We start from the raw sequence: 16366 nt of genomic DNA, 5'->3' as shown, positions 1-16366 counted from the left end.
TTATAGTTGGTAAAGAACAGAGAGCTGCACCATGAATGTACACCATCAAGAGAGCTGTCAATGTAGTGTAGAAATAGGACTGCTTTCAAAATATGACAAAAATATGCCCCCCGCCCCACCCCTAAATTATTTTGCTGTCCCCACGTGGAGGAGTTCAAGTATCTGAGGATCAGGAGTGGGGGGGGGGGGGGGGGGTGGGTGGGTGGGGGGGGGGTTGGAGCGGCAGGTTGACAGGTGTGTGGTGGCTGCAGTGTTGTGGACTCTGTACTGTTGTGAAGAGCGCTGGAGAGATTATATCTCTGCCTAGGACACTGCCTCTGTGACCCAAACTCAGATGAGCAGAGGAGGATGGGTGGAATACGTTACTTCTTTATAAGTTATTAAAAATTGATGTTTTTGTGCATGTAGAAATAATAAAACATTCAAGAAAAATCCAGGAAATTTAATTAAAACTCAGAATTACAACTTCACATTTTACTCCATGAATATGAAATATGATATTTAAAAACGTAATGAGAAATTTCAGTCTTAACTATAAAAAGTTACCTAATGACAGTTTTTGGAATAATAATACAACATACATAAAAGTACTAAGACATACCTAATGTTGCTCTGGGCACATGTGCACCACAGCCTCCTAGTGATCACTAGTGTGTGTGTGTGTGTGTGTGTGTGTGTGTGTACCACAGCCCCCTAGTGATCACTAGTGTATGTGTGTATGTGTGTGTGTGTGTGTGTGTGTGTGTGTGTGTGTGTGTGTGTGTGTGTTATCACTGCTCAGATGGATAAATGCGGAAGACGAATTTCGATTGAGGTGAAAATCACAATTGACAAATATGGCACATTTACATAAAAATGTTACATTTTACCAATGACAGTTTTACTAATAGCCTAATAACTGTCTTTATAATTATAAAAATTCATCAGTTTACAGATGTACGTCTGGTCAGTATGACTCTGTGATCCCTCAGTGTATACTCTCACTACGGTCCACTTTATGACGTCTGCGGAAGAACCCACACTACAGGGAAATGAGCACAAAGGAAATATTAATGCTCTTTAAGATGATTAATTTTATCATGTAAGCTTAAGAGAGGAGTTATTCACTTTACCTTTATGAGAATAATGATCAGGATGATTAAAAACAGAAGCCCACCAATGGAGCCCCCTATAATAGGAACTATTGATGTCACCACAGTTATCTTGAAAAGCATCACCTCCACCTGCATTGAGTCAAAAACAGTGAATAAATCAGAATCAAATGAAAAAACACAGAGAGAATTCTGAGGGGTGGGTAGTACAGCTCACCACCGCCTTGTTCATGTCTGTTTCTTCATAGATGTTCTTGTCAAAGCTGAGTTCTGCTGTGGCGATGATCTTTTCATTGTTGTTGTTCTGTTTATGTTTGAAAAATAACATTGTCTTAACAAACTAAAAGTGGAAAGTTGCTGCGATTTGACTGGTTGAAGGACATGAACAAATAAAGTGCAAAATGCAAAATTTTTTGATCTGGCAAATTCAAATCAAGTGGTAACTTTCAAATCAAGTGGTGCCCCTCTCAGGAGTCATTTACATAGAGCCAAGAGTTTATTTTGTACCAAGAGTCCTCTGGCCTCACTGTCCCCCTCCCTAACTGTCAGCCATCTCTTCAATAGATGTCACAACCAGGACTTTACAGTACCACTACACTACAAAACACTGGGGGGGGGGGGGGGGGGGGGGTTGTTCTGGATTCTATAATTTGCATGTTGTCTATATGTACCTAACATATAGACAACATGCAAATTATAGAATCCAGAACAAGAAAAATGCATCACATGTTGAAAAGAGAGACATGGACATGACTAACGGATGATCTGTACCTGAATGTCATGGATATGGGTCTCCGTTTTAATGGTAATCTTTTGAGGGTCTATCAGACTACACTCAATGGTGTAGATGGCCTAGAAGCACAAAAGGTTACTGTACTGCACATAGTCAATTCCAGCATAAAAGTTTACAAAGGTGAACATTAATAAGAAGTCTCTTACCTCAGACGTACCAACAGGTGGCAGTGTGCAACTCTAACAGGAAGGAGATGGTACTATAGTGAATATATGAAGTCAATTCCAGTGTCTCACAATTTTTCCAGTCTCTTCTGACTGTACTTACTGTTGGCTGAACATTCAAGATTTTCAAATCGGTGTTGTGCGTCTCTTTTTTTATTGTTATGGTTACATTTATTTTGGCTCTGTATTCATTTTTGCCCAACAGCTTCAAACACAAGACAAAGAATACAGAGTGTTAAATGTGAGTATCGTAGACCAAACCCCTGTCCCTAGTGCAGACCCAGTGCTCACCGCATAACTCTTCAAACATTTAGGAGCAATCTCTGACTTTTATCACTGCTACCTTCAAATAATCATCTACCTGAAAGTTGAATTCCAGCTCCTTGTGTGTTTCCTCCCCTGTAACAGTGAGTCCCTGTGGTGTAGCATACCTGTTGAAAAGAGGAGCAAGTGTCAAATGGACCAACGTAAGTGCAGGGTTGACGTTTTAAAGCACTGCCCTCATGTCCACATACAAACCCTTTTAATTGAACTCCAAGAGGATACTTCACTCCAAAGAAATAGGTCTTAGAGTCAAGTTTCTCAGTGCCATTATTTCCACTGTAATAGAGATACACAGTATTATCTGAGTGGAATATTTGCACAGAATGGTGTTGTAGTTAAGTTACAGAGAGAATGTTTTAATGTTTTAATGACCCTGTTAAAACAGCAGTTATATTTGCACTTGTCTGATCTGATGTGTTCGTAGGTTGCCAGGTAACAGTGAATAGTACCTAATGGTAAAGAGAATAGTGAGCAAATACAGAACCAATGGAATGTCCTCAGATAAATATACACATAATGAAGTCTCCTAAATATACACATAATGAAGTCTCCTACATATACACATAATGAAGTCTCCTACATATACACATAATGAAGTCTCCTACATATACACATAATGAAGTCTCCTACATATACACATAATGAAGTCTCCTAAATATACACATAATTAAGTCTCCTAAATATACACATGATTAAGTCTCCTAAATATACACATAATGTAGTCATATAAAAGGGTCAGATTGCCTTGTCACGGTGTCTTTTATACCTGTTTACCATGTTTGAATTTAGGATGTAAAAGTTTGCACGTTATTTGAAAATTCTTCTCTTCACATTGTCCAATTTTCTGCAAACCCAAACAAAATTGTCGTAATAAATATGGTAAAATGAAACACCAACAAGTAATAATGAAAAATGTGTTGGTGATTTACCTGCACATGCAGAATTTTGGGATAAGTCAAAGTCAGAGTGGTGATATAGGAGGTGTCCCCAGTATTGGTAAGATTAAAAGTTAGATCCAAACTTTGAGTGGAACCAATAACAACAGTGTTGGTACTGCAATGACATAAATTGGGAGGAATATGTAATCATGAAAACAGCAGGACTCTCCGTTCAGCCCAGTGTGGCCCAGTTTAAGCTCTGCAGTTCTCCAGATCAGGACATTGTCTCCTTGTCCTGGGCTGCTCAGGACAGTAGTCTCAGAAAACACATACCTGAGAGTTGAATCACTTAGTGAAATATTTGACTGACATTGATATTCTTCTTTGCATTCCTTTTCAAACATAATCTGCACCGATTGAAAAGGAAGAGAGAGTAGTATATTGGTTAGAAAGTAGACTTACATCCCCTTTTTAACAATACAACTTTTTAACAATGAAGACGTTATCTACCTTATCTACGATCTCTTTTGAGCGAAAAGCATCAAGAACTCGCAGAGGCTTTCCACTAGATGGAGCTGGTGAGTCGAAACTCAGTTTGATTTTGATGGGTGAGAAACAGTCATAGCAACCCTGCAGTTTATTTAGTATTACATACAGAACAACACAAACAAATAAACAATAAATAATAAACACAAATATATTGAATAACACAAACAATTCAAATCTATAAGAAACATTTAATAATATATTTTTTAAATGGATATTTCATGCTTTCTGTTTACAGATCAACGTACCACAAAATTCAGTTTTATATTATTGGTACAACTTAGTTCAGATGTCATAGTGAAGTTGGTTCTTTTTTGACAGCTATCACAGGATAGTCGCTTTTCCTCTTTATCACAGTCCAGATCAATTTGGTACTCAATGAGCAGTATTTCATTGCCTAAAATGACAGAATGTGAATCAGGTTAAAAGAAAAGTTTTAGTGTGATCTTTGTTGTAATGCTGATAAATATTGATCACTCACCATTTAATGTGTTCTTTGTTGCATCAAAGCAGATTTGTAGAGAAATAGTAGAGTCACTCAACATTGATTTGTCATTGGTTTGCTGAATTAATGGGATGATTTTCGAAGTCGGAGTAAACCTTATTGTTGGGTTGATAATGATAACAGGAAGTGGCCTATAAAGATATTAAATATACACAAAGCAATTATATTAATAAAGAATATCCTCTTGTAGTAGTAAAAGGCTCCAAGCACTAAATAAGAAACAAATGTATCTAATATTGTCACGTAGGGCTACGCCCCCTCTCCTAGCTGTCACTCTGGGTTCCCTCGTGTCTGTGTTCTTGCCCGTTTGTCCCGCCCTGCTCGTTGGTTTTGATGAATCCCTTGTTTATTGCCACGCTCCTGTGTCATTGTCTTCACCTGTTCGTAGTTTAGTGTCATGTATATAATCCCTGCACTTCCCCAGTTTTGGCTATCGGTTATTTTGTTATCTATGTTCATTGCTATTGGTTGGTGTTTGCTGTTCGCTGTTAGATCCTGTTCGTAAGTTGCTCTGTGTTTCCTCGTCGTGTTTTCGTCATGCCAGTGTATATGTGTTATTCGGACTGCCCTCCCATTTTGAACCCGGACTGCTTCTCTGACGACGGTTATGGATTATCCTTTAATAAATCTCGCTCTTCTCAGCATTTGTGTCCGTCTCCTCGCCCCGCAGCGCGAGCTGTGTTACATAATAACCGATCAACCAAGGACACAGCGAGAGAGCGAGACTCTGGCAAGTTCAACCGCTGCGATGAGATGTTGACTGGTTTGATCCAGTTCGACTCTCCGATATTGCAGCGCGAACGAACCAGAGACAGGAAATTCCCTGGTGCTGTGGGTACATGGGAGTCTCGTCGCTGTAAGAACGAAGCAAAACCACGTTCGGTTTCTGGCTTTAGCGGCGAGCTCCCCGGTAAGCGCTATGTGTCTGCCCGACTCGATACTCGCTATGGGAAGGAACAACCTGTAGCGCGATTTGGGCAGGCGGGAGGAATGTGCAGACGAGCGTTGGCTTGGCTCTCGGTTGGCTTTCAAGAGTCATTGTGAGCTCCCGATACCTCCGACGAGGCGGAGTCACCGTGAAAGCCACCGAGAAGCAGTTGTGTCTGTATGTTCTTCCAGGCGCAGACCAGACCGGGGAGGGAGGAAGACCACGCCCCCGGTTCAGAGCCCTGCCGCCACCGAGCCTGAGAAAGCCTCCTTCCCTGAAAGAGACCTCCCTCCGCTGATCCCGGAAGCCTCTCCCCAAAGGCCCCCTAAGTATTTTTTGGGGGTGGGTGGTGGACACTCGCACAGGGAGTGGCCGGCTGAGACCCGCGATGACGTCAGTATGGCGGACACGCCCCCCGATGACGTCAGTGCGGCGACTCCGCCCCCCGATGACGTCAGTGCGGCGACTCCGCCCCCCGAGGACGTCGGCTTGGCGTACACGCCCCCCGAGGACGTCGGCTTGGCGTACACGCCCCCCGAGGACGTCGGCTTGGCGTACACGCCCCCCGAGGACTTCTCCTTGCCACAGCAACCTGTTCCCGCTGCCCGTAGGCAGACCACGCCGTTTCCTGTCCCCGCGACCCAGGAGGGGTCGTCCTCGCCGGTTCCTGTCCCCGCGATCCAGGAGGGGTCGTCCTCGCCGGTTCCTGTCTCCGCGACCCAGGAGGGGTCGCCGCCTGTTCCCGCTGCCTGCCAGCGGACCGCGCCTGTTCCTCCAGAGACTGTGCTGCCCTCTATTGGGCCCGGACTTTATGTGCCCTCTGCTCTGCCCTGTACACCTGCCTTTGTACCCATGTTCCCCTTGCTCCCATGTTCTGTCCCTGGATTTGTGTTGGTCCCAGTTCCTGTGTGTGAGCTTGTTCATGTCCTTGTGCCCATCCCTGTGTTTGTGTCTGGTCAGTTCCTCCAGGTCCCTGTCCCCGTGTCTGTTCCCCAAGTAACGACCCGCTTTGTGCCCATGCCTGTCTCTGTGGTCCATGTTGTCTTCGCCTCAGTGTACGCCTCTGCCCTGTCCCCTGGCCCCACTCCCGTGTCTGTCCCCGGTCCTGTGCTGTCCAGCCCTGCTCCTGCTCCTTGCCCTGTCCGGTCTCCCTGTGCCCCGTGTACCGCCATGCCCCAGCCCAGCTCCTGGCCAGTCTCTGGTTTCTCTGTCCCTGCCATGCCCCGGTCTCCGTGCCCTGCTTTCCCCTGTTCTGTTCCTCCGGTCTGTCCCGTGTCTGCTGTCCCTGTCCCTCGCCGTGTTCCGTGGTTCCCTGTCTTGTCCTAGTCTGGTTCCCTGTCCTGTCAGCCCTTGCGTGCCCCGGAGTGGCACACTTTGAGGGGGGGTTCTGTCACGTAGGGCTACGCCCCCTCTCCTAGCTGTCACTCTGGGTTCCCTCGTGTCTGTGTTCTTGCCCGTTTGTCCCGCCCTGCTCGTTGGTTTTGATGAATCCCTTGTTTATTGCCACGCTCCTGTGTCATTGTCTTCACCTGTTCGTAGTTTAGTGTCATGTATATAATCCCTGCACTTCCCCAGTTTTGGCTATCGGTTATTTTGTTCTCTATGTTCATGCTATTGGTTGGTGTTTGCTGTTCGCTGTTAGATCCTGTTCGTAAGTTGCTCTGTGTTTCCTCATCATGTTTTCGTCATGCCAGTGTATATGTGTTATTCGGACTGCCCTGCCATTTTGAACCCGGACTGCTTCTCTGACGACGGTTATGGATTATCCTTTAATAAATCTCGCTCTTCTCAGCATTTGTGTCCGTCTCCTCGCCCCGCAGCGCGAGCTGCGTTACAAATATAAGCAGAACAAATGAATCTGAAAAGTGGTTTGCATTGTTTTTCAGTAAAATGAATTGTGCACCATACTTTTAACATCACCAACTTAACACAGTTACTCCTCCTTCACTCACTTTAACACAGTTACCCCTCCTTCACTGCCGACACTGATGTTCCCATCAGATCCCAGCAGACTTACTGCCTGGCCAAAATGCACAAGTTTCATCCTTAAATCTGAAGGTGAGATTCTCTGTGAAGAAAAACACAACTTGTTTTTCAAAGCAGAAGTGACCTCAATATGCTAATCATTGGACTATCAATGACAAAATCAAAATAAGGTAAGTCATTAACTTGGTTTGTCTCTCTGTGAGACGATAATATTCAGTGAGTGATATAAAATGTAAACAAAGGGGGCAACTCTACAGGAAGTACCCACAAAGCCCTGGGTATGTAGGGCGGAAGCACAAAGCTCACCTGAGAATACTGCCTCTTTATTCCATCTTTGTCTCCATTAAAGATGTAGATGCTTCCAGAGGGACCAGACGGATCATCTGCTTCAAGAGGAGCTCCAACTGCTACATCCATGTGTTTGTTTCCATCAACATCTCCGACGCTGGCTATGGCAGAGCCAAACCTGGCGTACTCATATCCCACACCACCCAACTCTCCGTCTCTCTCAAACCTTCCCTGCCGTCCCAGGAATGCACGGTTATTAGTTTGAGGAACATCTCCAGAGGGAAGTGCACACCATCTGGTAGGGATGAAGGATTTAGTCGATGTACCTGATGCAGCTTGTACACCACCACTTTGCCTTCTTCTCCTCTGGTGTGAAAATGTGGGGCTCCAACCAGCAGGTGATCTGTCTCCTCATCACCATCAACGTCCAAGGCACAGAGAACTGCTCCAAAGTACGAGCCCACCTGCAGGACCGACATGTAGGGCCGGTTACTGGCAGACAGGCCAGCGCACCTGCTGTGAACCAGCTTGGCTTCGGTTTGTGTCGTCCCACCTGATCTCCCGTTAGCACGTTCTCACAAGCCCCGTCAAAAACAAAGACGGCACCGGTCAGGTTGTATCTGGGAGCTCCAGATATGTAGAGTGTTTTATTGGTCAAACGTGCAGACGTCACACTGTACCCTGTCATGGCAAAAACAAGCAGAATTCATTGAGGTGACTGGTTTGTATGAACAGCTATAGCGTGGCGGTGAAGAGCTCACCTAAGTAAGAAAATCTGGGTTCTTCCTTTGATGAATTGAGAAATGTAACCGTTTTGTCATTCCCCCTTTTCAGAATGACTCCACCACTCCAGTCATATGCTCCCACCGCTCCGAAAAGCAAAGACCCCTGCATGTCAGGAAGACGTTATTTAATAACATTAATGACAGCACTGTTGTTTTGCATTTCAGGGTTCTGAATGCTTCAAATAGGCTTTTGGGTAAGAACAGAGCATTCAGGAGGAAATTTGTACAGCATAAATTATGGCAGTGAGCTCAGACTTATAACTATCTATGTGCACTTGAAGCGCAGCATGCATCACTAATCTCCAGAGCGTACTTCATGGGTTAAATGAGTGCTGAATCCAGCCTCCGCAAGCTGAAGATGAAACCCTGCTCCTCTCTGAATGCCTGGAGAACAGACGGAAGAAACAGTCAGAAGAAACATTTCAGAATGTTGGGCCACGTGTCAGGGTTTCACCATTTTCATTAAGACAGAAGCCTCATTAGTCAAAAATACCAAATTACTGACAAGCAGCTTTGAATTACACAACTGATTAAGTGTGACATATAACATATATGACATATAAGTTATGTAATGAAATAACATTGCATACCTTCAATCCCAATAATGCTTTGTTCCAAAGAAGAAAGAATATTTTCTAAGGCAGCATAATTAGAAACATTGAAATATCTGCTTTCATCACCAGCTATCTGTATCATCTCTTTCACTGCAATGGAATTATTCACAACATCAGGTCCTACCTGGAGACAGAGCGTGTGGAAATGTAAACACAAGAAAAAAGAAAACAGGGAGGGGAAAAAAAGATGATTTATATAAATAAATGTTTCATCATATAATTAATATAAGCAATTTTAGAAACATTAATATTTACATGGACATTCAGGAACAACATGTGGAAATAGAAATTGTTGAAGATTATTGTGCATTTATTGTGCCTTTGTTGTATTCATAGCTTCAAAAATCCCCAGATGTGTGATTCTCCACAACCTGAGCCAGTGTATGAATGAATGTTCAACTTATTTAGCACCTAGATACCCAAGGTCACTTTACAATTTTAATACAGGTACAACTCTTACACTACCAATCACACCCCGGCGAGAAGCGGCAGCCAATTGCGCACAGCGTACTCTCTACCGGGATCCACAGCCCCCTGGGGGACTGAATGGGGTGCAGGAAGGGGAGAGAGGACAGACCCTAGTGGCAGAGCACCATCCACCACTGGGCATACAAACACATTCATGCACACACTCAGACAACTGCTTTTATTGAACATGAAGACACACAGACACACTCAGGGAGAATTTGTCAGAGAATCAGGACCAATGTACCTAACCTCCATGTCTTTGGACTGTGGGAGGAAACCAGAGGCCCCGGAGTAAACCCACACAGACACAGGGAGAACATGGAAACTCCACTCAGATAGGGACTTGAACCCAAGACCCTAGTGCTGAGAGGCAAACGTGCTACCCACCGAGCCACCATGTTGACCAGTGTACACAGAATAATCAGTGAGATTATTGTTTGATTATAAGTTTGAAGCGTTAACAGAATGTTAAAGTCGTCCTAGAGGTCTGAAGTGCACAGTACCGAACAGCCTTGGTTTTTCTCCAAATATGGCTGTCACGGTGGGGAGGCCGGGTCGCCGCCTCACAACACACGCCCCCGAGCACCAGACCACTCCCTCACAACACACGCCCCCTAGCACCAAACCACTCCCTCACAACACACGCCCCCTAGCACCAAGCCACTCCCTCACAACACACACCCCCGAGCACCAAACCACTCCCTCACAACACACGCCCCCGAGCACAAAACCACTCCCTCACAACACACGCCCCCGAGCACAAAACCACTCCCTCACAACACACGCCCCCTAGCACCAAACCACTCCCTCACAACACACGCCCCCGAGCACCAAACCACTCCCTCACAACACACGCCCCCGAGCACCAAACCACTCCCTCACAACACACGCCCCCTAGCACCAAGCCACTCCCTCACAACACACACCCCCGAGCACCAAACCACTCCCTCACAACACACGCCCCCGAGCACAAAACCACTCCCTCACAACACACGCCCCCGAGCACAAAACCACTCCCTCACAACACACGCCCCCTAGCACCAAACCACTCCCTCACAACACACGCCCCCGAGCACCAAACCACTCCCTCACAACACACGCCCCCGAGCACCAAACCACTCCCTCACAACACACGCCCCCGAGCACAAAACCACTCCCTCACAACACACGCCCCCGAGCACAAAACCACTCCCTCACAACACACGCCCCCTAGCACCAAACCACTCCCTCACAACACACGCCCCCGAGCACCAAACCACTCCCTCACAACACACGCCCCCGAGCACCAAACCACTCCCTCACAACACACGCCCCCGAGCACAAAACCACTCCCTCACAACACACGCCCCCGAGCACAAAACCACTCCCTCACAACACACGCCCCCTAGCACCAAACCACTCCCTCACAACACACGCCCCCGAGCACCAAACCACTCCCTCACAACACACGCCCCCGAGCACCAAACCACTCCCTCACAACACACGCCCCCTAGCACCAAACCACTCCCTCACAACACACGCCCCCTAGCACCAAACCACTCCCTCACAACACACGCCCCCGAGCACCAAACCACTCCCTCACAACACACGCCCCCGAGCACCAAACCACTCCCTCACAACACACGCCCCCTAGCACCAAACCACTCCCTCACAACACACGCCCCCTAGCACCAAACCACTCCCTCACAACACACGCCCCCTAGCACCAAATCACTCCCTCACAACACACGCCACCAAGCACCAAACCACTCCCTCTGTCCCAATCACTGCATTACTAGCACCTGTCCCTGTTTACGTTGTGCACCTTTTTTAACCCTGCAGGTTGTTCGGTCCAGTGCTGCACATTGCCCTGCTGGAGTTATTTCTGTTTTGTCTGTTTTTATTGTTTCAAAGAATGGAGAATAAAGACCATTCAGTGCAACCCTCGCCTTTGGGCCCCTCTGTTCCCGTCACAATGGCCTGTTAACATTTTACAAAATCATACAGACTCTAATCTCTGAGAGAGCAGGGATTAAGGCTAGCATTGAGCTATTCCCAGATAATCAAATACTAGTCAGTAAAGATTTGTGAGACTCTTTAGCAATTGTGGAAAAGTTCAAAGATGCAACAGTATGTACATGCATTTAACTACAGTGGAGCCTCGGTCAAATATGGAGTGAGATTACTGCCTTTAATATGAGAGCGCAAAGATAAGGTTAAATCGAGCAATTCAGACACACTGAGCACGCAAAATCAAGAAAACTGAGAAAAAGCAGTGACAGCGAGAGCAGAGAAACAAGAATTGTAATGTGCTCACTTCACTGTTTTCAGCGTGCGTTTCAGTTTTTTGCTCGCTTCTAAAATTTCTGCTCACTTCATGATTACAAGTGTAAATACGTCACGGATCAAGGCTTGGTAGATGATTACCTGAACCATCGATTGCATTGTTTTAACAATGGTAACACCATGCATTAAGAGACCACGCTTACCCCAATAGCAAAGCGAAGAATGTCTTTCATCTCATTCATGTTCAGAACATCTGTAAGGTTTCTATTATCTCCCAATATTCTTCCATCAGATAACAGGATTATCATTTTTTTTGCATCATTTTTTGATCCATTTTCAGGAACAAAAACTTCAGTGCTGTGTGTGAAGCAGAACACAGTAGCTATTACAGACAAGGTCTTGTGGCAAGGTCCTTCAAACACTGACATACCATAGGACATACATCAATCAAACACTGACATACCATAGGACACACATCAATCAAACACTGACATATCATAGGACATACATCAATCAAACACTGACATACCATAGGACATACATTCAAACACTGATATACCATAGGACATACATTCAAACACTGATATACCATAGGACATACATCATTCAAACACTGATATACCATAGGACATACATTCAAACACTGATATACCATAGGGCATACATCATTCAAACACTGATATACCATAGGACATACATCATTCAAACACTGACGTACTGTATAAAAATATAAAATACTGCTGGTTTGGGCTGAGAGGACTTACAGTACGTGGTAGAGAGCTGAGGCGGTCTTGGTGAGATTGTACGTCTGTTTTATGCTCTTCACCTTGTTCAGGGCTTCAGTTCCATTATCATTTTCTAGCAGTGAGAGTTCTGTCCTTATTTTACTTCCATACTGAACTATTGCAAAGTTGCACTAAGAGAAGAACATTTAAAGTGTTTCAGGTGAAGAATTTCCATGAAAATTACTTAAAAATATGACAAGGGTTTAAATATCTACTTACACTAAAACATGATGTCCAAACATTCTTCATCACATTATAAATAAAGTATTTTGCCTTCTCAAAATCCTCCCACTCAATGCTCCCAGAGCCGTCCAGCACGAAGGCAATCTCAGTCCCAGCGTCTGCAAACAAACACAGGGCCCAGAGTGCTGGTACACCTGCCCTACACTACACCCAATCTGGAGATGAAGTCTGTGGACATCGGGCCAAAAAGAAAAGTACCTTCATCCTCATCTGTCTCTTTGTCATTCTTCTCAACTTCTCTTCTCATCCTCTGGTGAACTAATCGTAAAATGGAATAATGGAATGTTCAAATGTAAAAATTCTAATTTTACAATTTCAAATGTTAGGATTATAAAAGTTAAAAATGTTTTTAAAAAAGCTTAAAATTATTTATATATTTTAACTGCTATGTGAGAGACTTTGTTATGAAGTGAATCATATTTATTTACCCTGATATCCTGTGGGGTTGCCATGGTAGTTATTGTTATTGTTGTTGATGTTTGTGGAATCTTGTTTCAGTGGTTCATGGCATGTCCCTTCAAATGTCATCTTGTTGATATTTATTTCATCTACAAGTGTCAGAATTACAACGTCTTAAAGACAGAATTCATGATTCTTGAAGACAGAATTCATGATTCTTGAAGACAGAATTCATGATTCTTGAAGACAGAATTTGGTGATGCAACGTACCTAAACTGGCAGGATTGATGTCTTCCTTCTTCTCTCCTGACAGAAGGGTGCAGTTGCCATTCAAATTCTCAGTGGAACCCACCTTGGTTCGAACTTGATTACAAACCTTGAAGATTTAAGATAAGACTTATTATTGCATCTGAGGTGCACAGTTCTTCTAATTCTTAGATACATAGATTATCTTTTTAATTTTGTGGGAAGCTGTCACAGCATCAAATAAATGGCTGTGTGAGTATGTGACCATTTTAGTGATGTTATGGAGGAGATCCATGTTGGCCATATGGCCAAACTCAGAAAACAACAGAAACAAACAAAGCCAAACGTTAGGTTGGAAATTTGGAAACACAAGCCAAGGTCACCAGTTTGACCTGTGGACCTTCCAATGAAACGTCCAGTATGTCCTCTCAGCATGTCCACGTACGGCTAAAAACACCTCCCATAGTTACAGTCATTAAAAACACCTCCCATAGATACAGTCATTAAAAACACCTCCCATAGTTACAGTCATTAAAAACACCTCCCATAAAAAATGAAATGAGCCATATTTTGTCAATTGTGATTTTTACACCCCAATCAAAATTTGTCCTCCGCTTTTAACCCATCTGTGCAGTCAGAACACACACACAAGTGATTACTAGGGGGCTGTGGATCACACGTGCCCAGAGCGGTGGGCAGCCCTAGCCCGGCGCCCGGGGAGCAGTTGGGGTTAGGTGCCTTGCTCAAGGGCACCTCAGTCATGGCCTGTCTGGGAATCAAACCCACGACCCTCCGGTCACAAGACCAGTTCCCTAACCGCCAGGCCATGACTGCCCATAGTTACAGTCATTGGCTCACAGCTGCTTCCTGCACCCCCCCCCCCTTCAAAATGCAAGAACTATGTTATTTCTTCTAATGATGGATGTTGACGTTTGTAAAACATTCAACCCTGTTTTCAAAAAAGGGCAGCAACACCATCATGGACAGTGACCTCCATACCATCTCCAAGAACAACAGATCTGAACATCTGAACTGTGGGCTGATATGCTGGATGGTCTCTCTCCTCTCTCCTCTTTAGCCTTTAGCCTCTCTCTCTCTCTCTCTCTCTCTCTCCTCTTTAGCCAGGACGACGTAGCATCCATGATTGCCAAAAAGAATTTCAAATTTTGAAAAAACAACAAAGGTCAAAGGACAAAGGTCAAAGGACAAAGGTCTTCCACTTCAGTCTTCAGTCCATGTTATGTAAGCTCAGGCCCAGAGAAGACATTTCTGGATCCTCTTTATCCTCTGAATTTGGGTATTTTGGATCCTCTTTATATGTGGTTTCTTCTCTACATAGGAAAGTTTTAGCTTGCATTTATAAATGCAGTGAGATGTGCTCACAGACACATAGCCCATGCAGTGATCTCCACTACAAAACTGTCTGTGTTTTTAACACGGTGTCACCTGAGTGTCTGAAGATCTTCCACCCAGTTCTGGCTCTCATCTTTACTGAAGCTGCAGTATGTTTGAAGAACACTGGCAGCATGTGTTAAATAATAACTAATAACTGTACATGAGAGAATCGTAAAAGCACTGTTACAATACAAAGCTTTTCAGTTCTTGTTTAGTGTATTGGGAGAACATTTCACTGACTTAAACAGAAGTTGGTTACAAGTCTGATGCTTTGAACAGGGGAAACTGTGGTTTTGAACAGAGCTCTAACTGTCACCATGAGAAACGTCTGATTTAGAGCATGATGAAAATGGCAATATATATATATATATATACGTACACATACATACACATACACACTATAACTTGATGACAATGTACATCTTGCTTTATATATATATATATATATATATATATATATATATATTGAATATGTAAAATGTTTGAATATGTAAAATGGATCAGTGTGAAGATGTTAAATAGATCAGTGTAAGATGTAAAATGGATCAGTGTAAGATGTTAAATGGATCCCTGTGAAGATGTTAAATAGATCAGTGTAAGATGTTAAATGGATCCGTGTGAAGATGTAAAATGGATCAGTGTAAGATGTTAAATGGATCCGTGTGAAGATGTTAAATAGATCAGTGTAAGATGTTAAATGGATCCGTGTGAAGATGTAAAATGGATCAGTGTAAGATGTTAAATGGATCCGTGTGAAGATGTTAAATAGATCAGTGTAAGATGTTAAATAGATCAGTGTAAGATGTTAAATTGATCAGTGTAAGATGAAGCGAGATGTTTCTCTACCAGTATCTTCTCCTTGTTCCAGTTGGACACTGCGGAGGCTACAGGACGTAAACCCTTCTTCCCGCTCACTGTTAAAGATTTCAACCGTATGTATTTAAAAAATATGCTCTTCACACTGTTAAATTTCACACATAATGATGAAAAAGATCCTAAGGCTCACCTGGTATATTTACTTTGGAGCAATTATTGCCCAACCTACATATAACAACATCTCCATTGGTAGGAGAAAGGACATACACCCTGGAAAAGAAATTAAATGATTTATTTTTTTACTAAACTTCAGGTTTTTTTCAATAAAAAAGATACAGGCCTTTATAAATTGACTGATATAATTATCTCCAAAGCTGACTTAGACATGACTAACCCATCTGAGGACTGAACTAGGGTTTGTCCAAACAGTGGGTCGTCACTTGTGAAATGGTGCACAGGCACGTTATATATGTTGAATGCCACTGTGGTGCCTGTGATTGAAGAACAGATAAAGCACACACAAAGACAGACAACAAGAATTAAAGTTTTATGAATTATTTCTACACTTTGTTGTTGATACACTTACATTGGTCTAATTCTGTCATACATATCTGTATGAATTTTGAATCATAAATAACCTACCTGTCATCAAGAGGAGAGCTGCAAACATTTTGAGAGAATTAATCCCAAGCATCACAACTTTGAGGAGCAGCAGTGTGAGCTCACGTCTCACTGTGTTCACCACAACTAGATGACAAGCCCTCGTCTGACGACGAGACATCCGGATCTGCTGCTCTGGTGACATAAATGTTGGTTCCTGTAACACTTAGGAAATGCCAACTTAAAA

The 16366-nt window shown here is 43.8% G+C and overlaps 1 protein-coding gene across 1 annotated transcript; it reads right to left on the bottom strand.

Moving 5' to 3' along the window:
- Window positions 1-427: 427 nt before the first annotated feature.
- On the bottom strand, window positions 428-16314 carry itgae.2 (integrin, alpha E, tandem duplicate 2). The gene is made up of 32 exons (XM_076976365.1): window positions 16162-16314; window positions 15914-16010; window positions 15710-15789; window positions 15550-15617; window positions 13333-13438; window positions 13092-13211; window positions 12862-12921; window positions 12640-12761; window positions 12400-12551; window positions 11839-11992; window positions 8879-9026; window positions 8602-8672; window positions 8265-8391; window positions 8057-8184; window positions 7830-7967; window positions 7522-7734; window positions 7182-7297; window positions 4278-4432; window positions 4045-4193; window positions 3761-3880; window positions 3584-3657; window positions 3302-3425; window positions 3139-3216; window positions 2745-2821; window positions 2568-2648; window positions 2410-2479; window positions 2152-2253; window positions 2031-2063; window positions 1863-1943; window positions 1309-1395; window positions 1113-1223; window positions 428-1021 (listed from the first exon to the last, which is right to left on the bottom strand). The coding sequence occupies exons 1-32, from the start codon at window positions 16298-16300 to the stop codon at window positions 968-970; spliced, it is 3435 nt and encodes a 1144-aa protein (XP_076832480.1). The 5' UTR covers window positions 16301-16314; the 3' UTR covers window positions 428-967.
- Between the last annotated feature and the right edge of the window lie 52 nt (window positions 16315-16366).

Source organism: Brachyhypopomus gauderio, chromosome 16 (assembly GCF_052324685.1).
Source record: "Brachyhypopomus gauderio isolate BG-103 chromosome 16, BGAUD_0.2, whole genome shotgun sequence".
NCBI lineage: Eukaryota > Metazoa > Chordata > Actinopteri > Gymnotiformes > Hypopomidae > Brachyhypopomus > Brachyhypopomus gauderio.
This window is presented reverse-complemented; position numbering and strand designations above follow the sequence as displayed.

What these genes read in the sequence shown, in the direction of transcription:
- itgae.2 (XM_076976365.1), bottom strand. Translation starts at nt 16,300, where the DNA reads ATGTCTCGTCGTCAGACGAGGGCTTGTCATCTAGTTGTGGTGAACACA. An exon ending in TTCTTCGCTTTGCTATTGGG is followed by an intron (nt 9,027 to 11,838) that starts GTAAGCGTGGTC and finishes CTCTGTCTCCAG; the next exon opens with GTAGGACCTGATGTTGTGAA. An exon ending in ACGTGCTAACGGGAGATCAG is followed by an intron (nt 7,968 to 8,056) that starts GTGGGACGACAC and finishes TCGGTCCTGCAG; the next exon opens with GTGGGCTCGTACTTTGGAGC.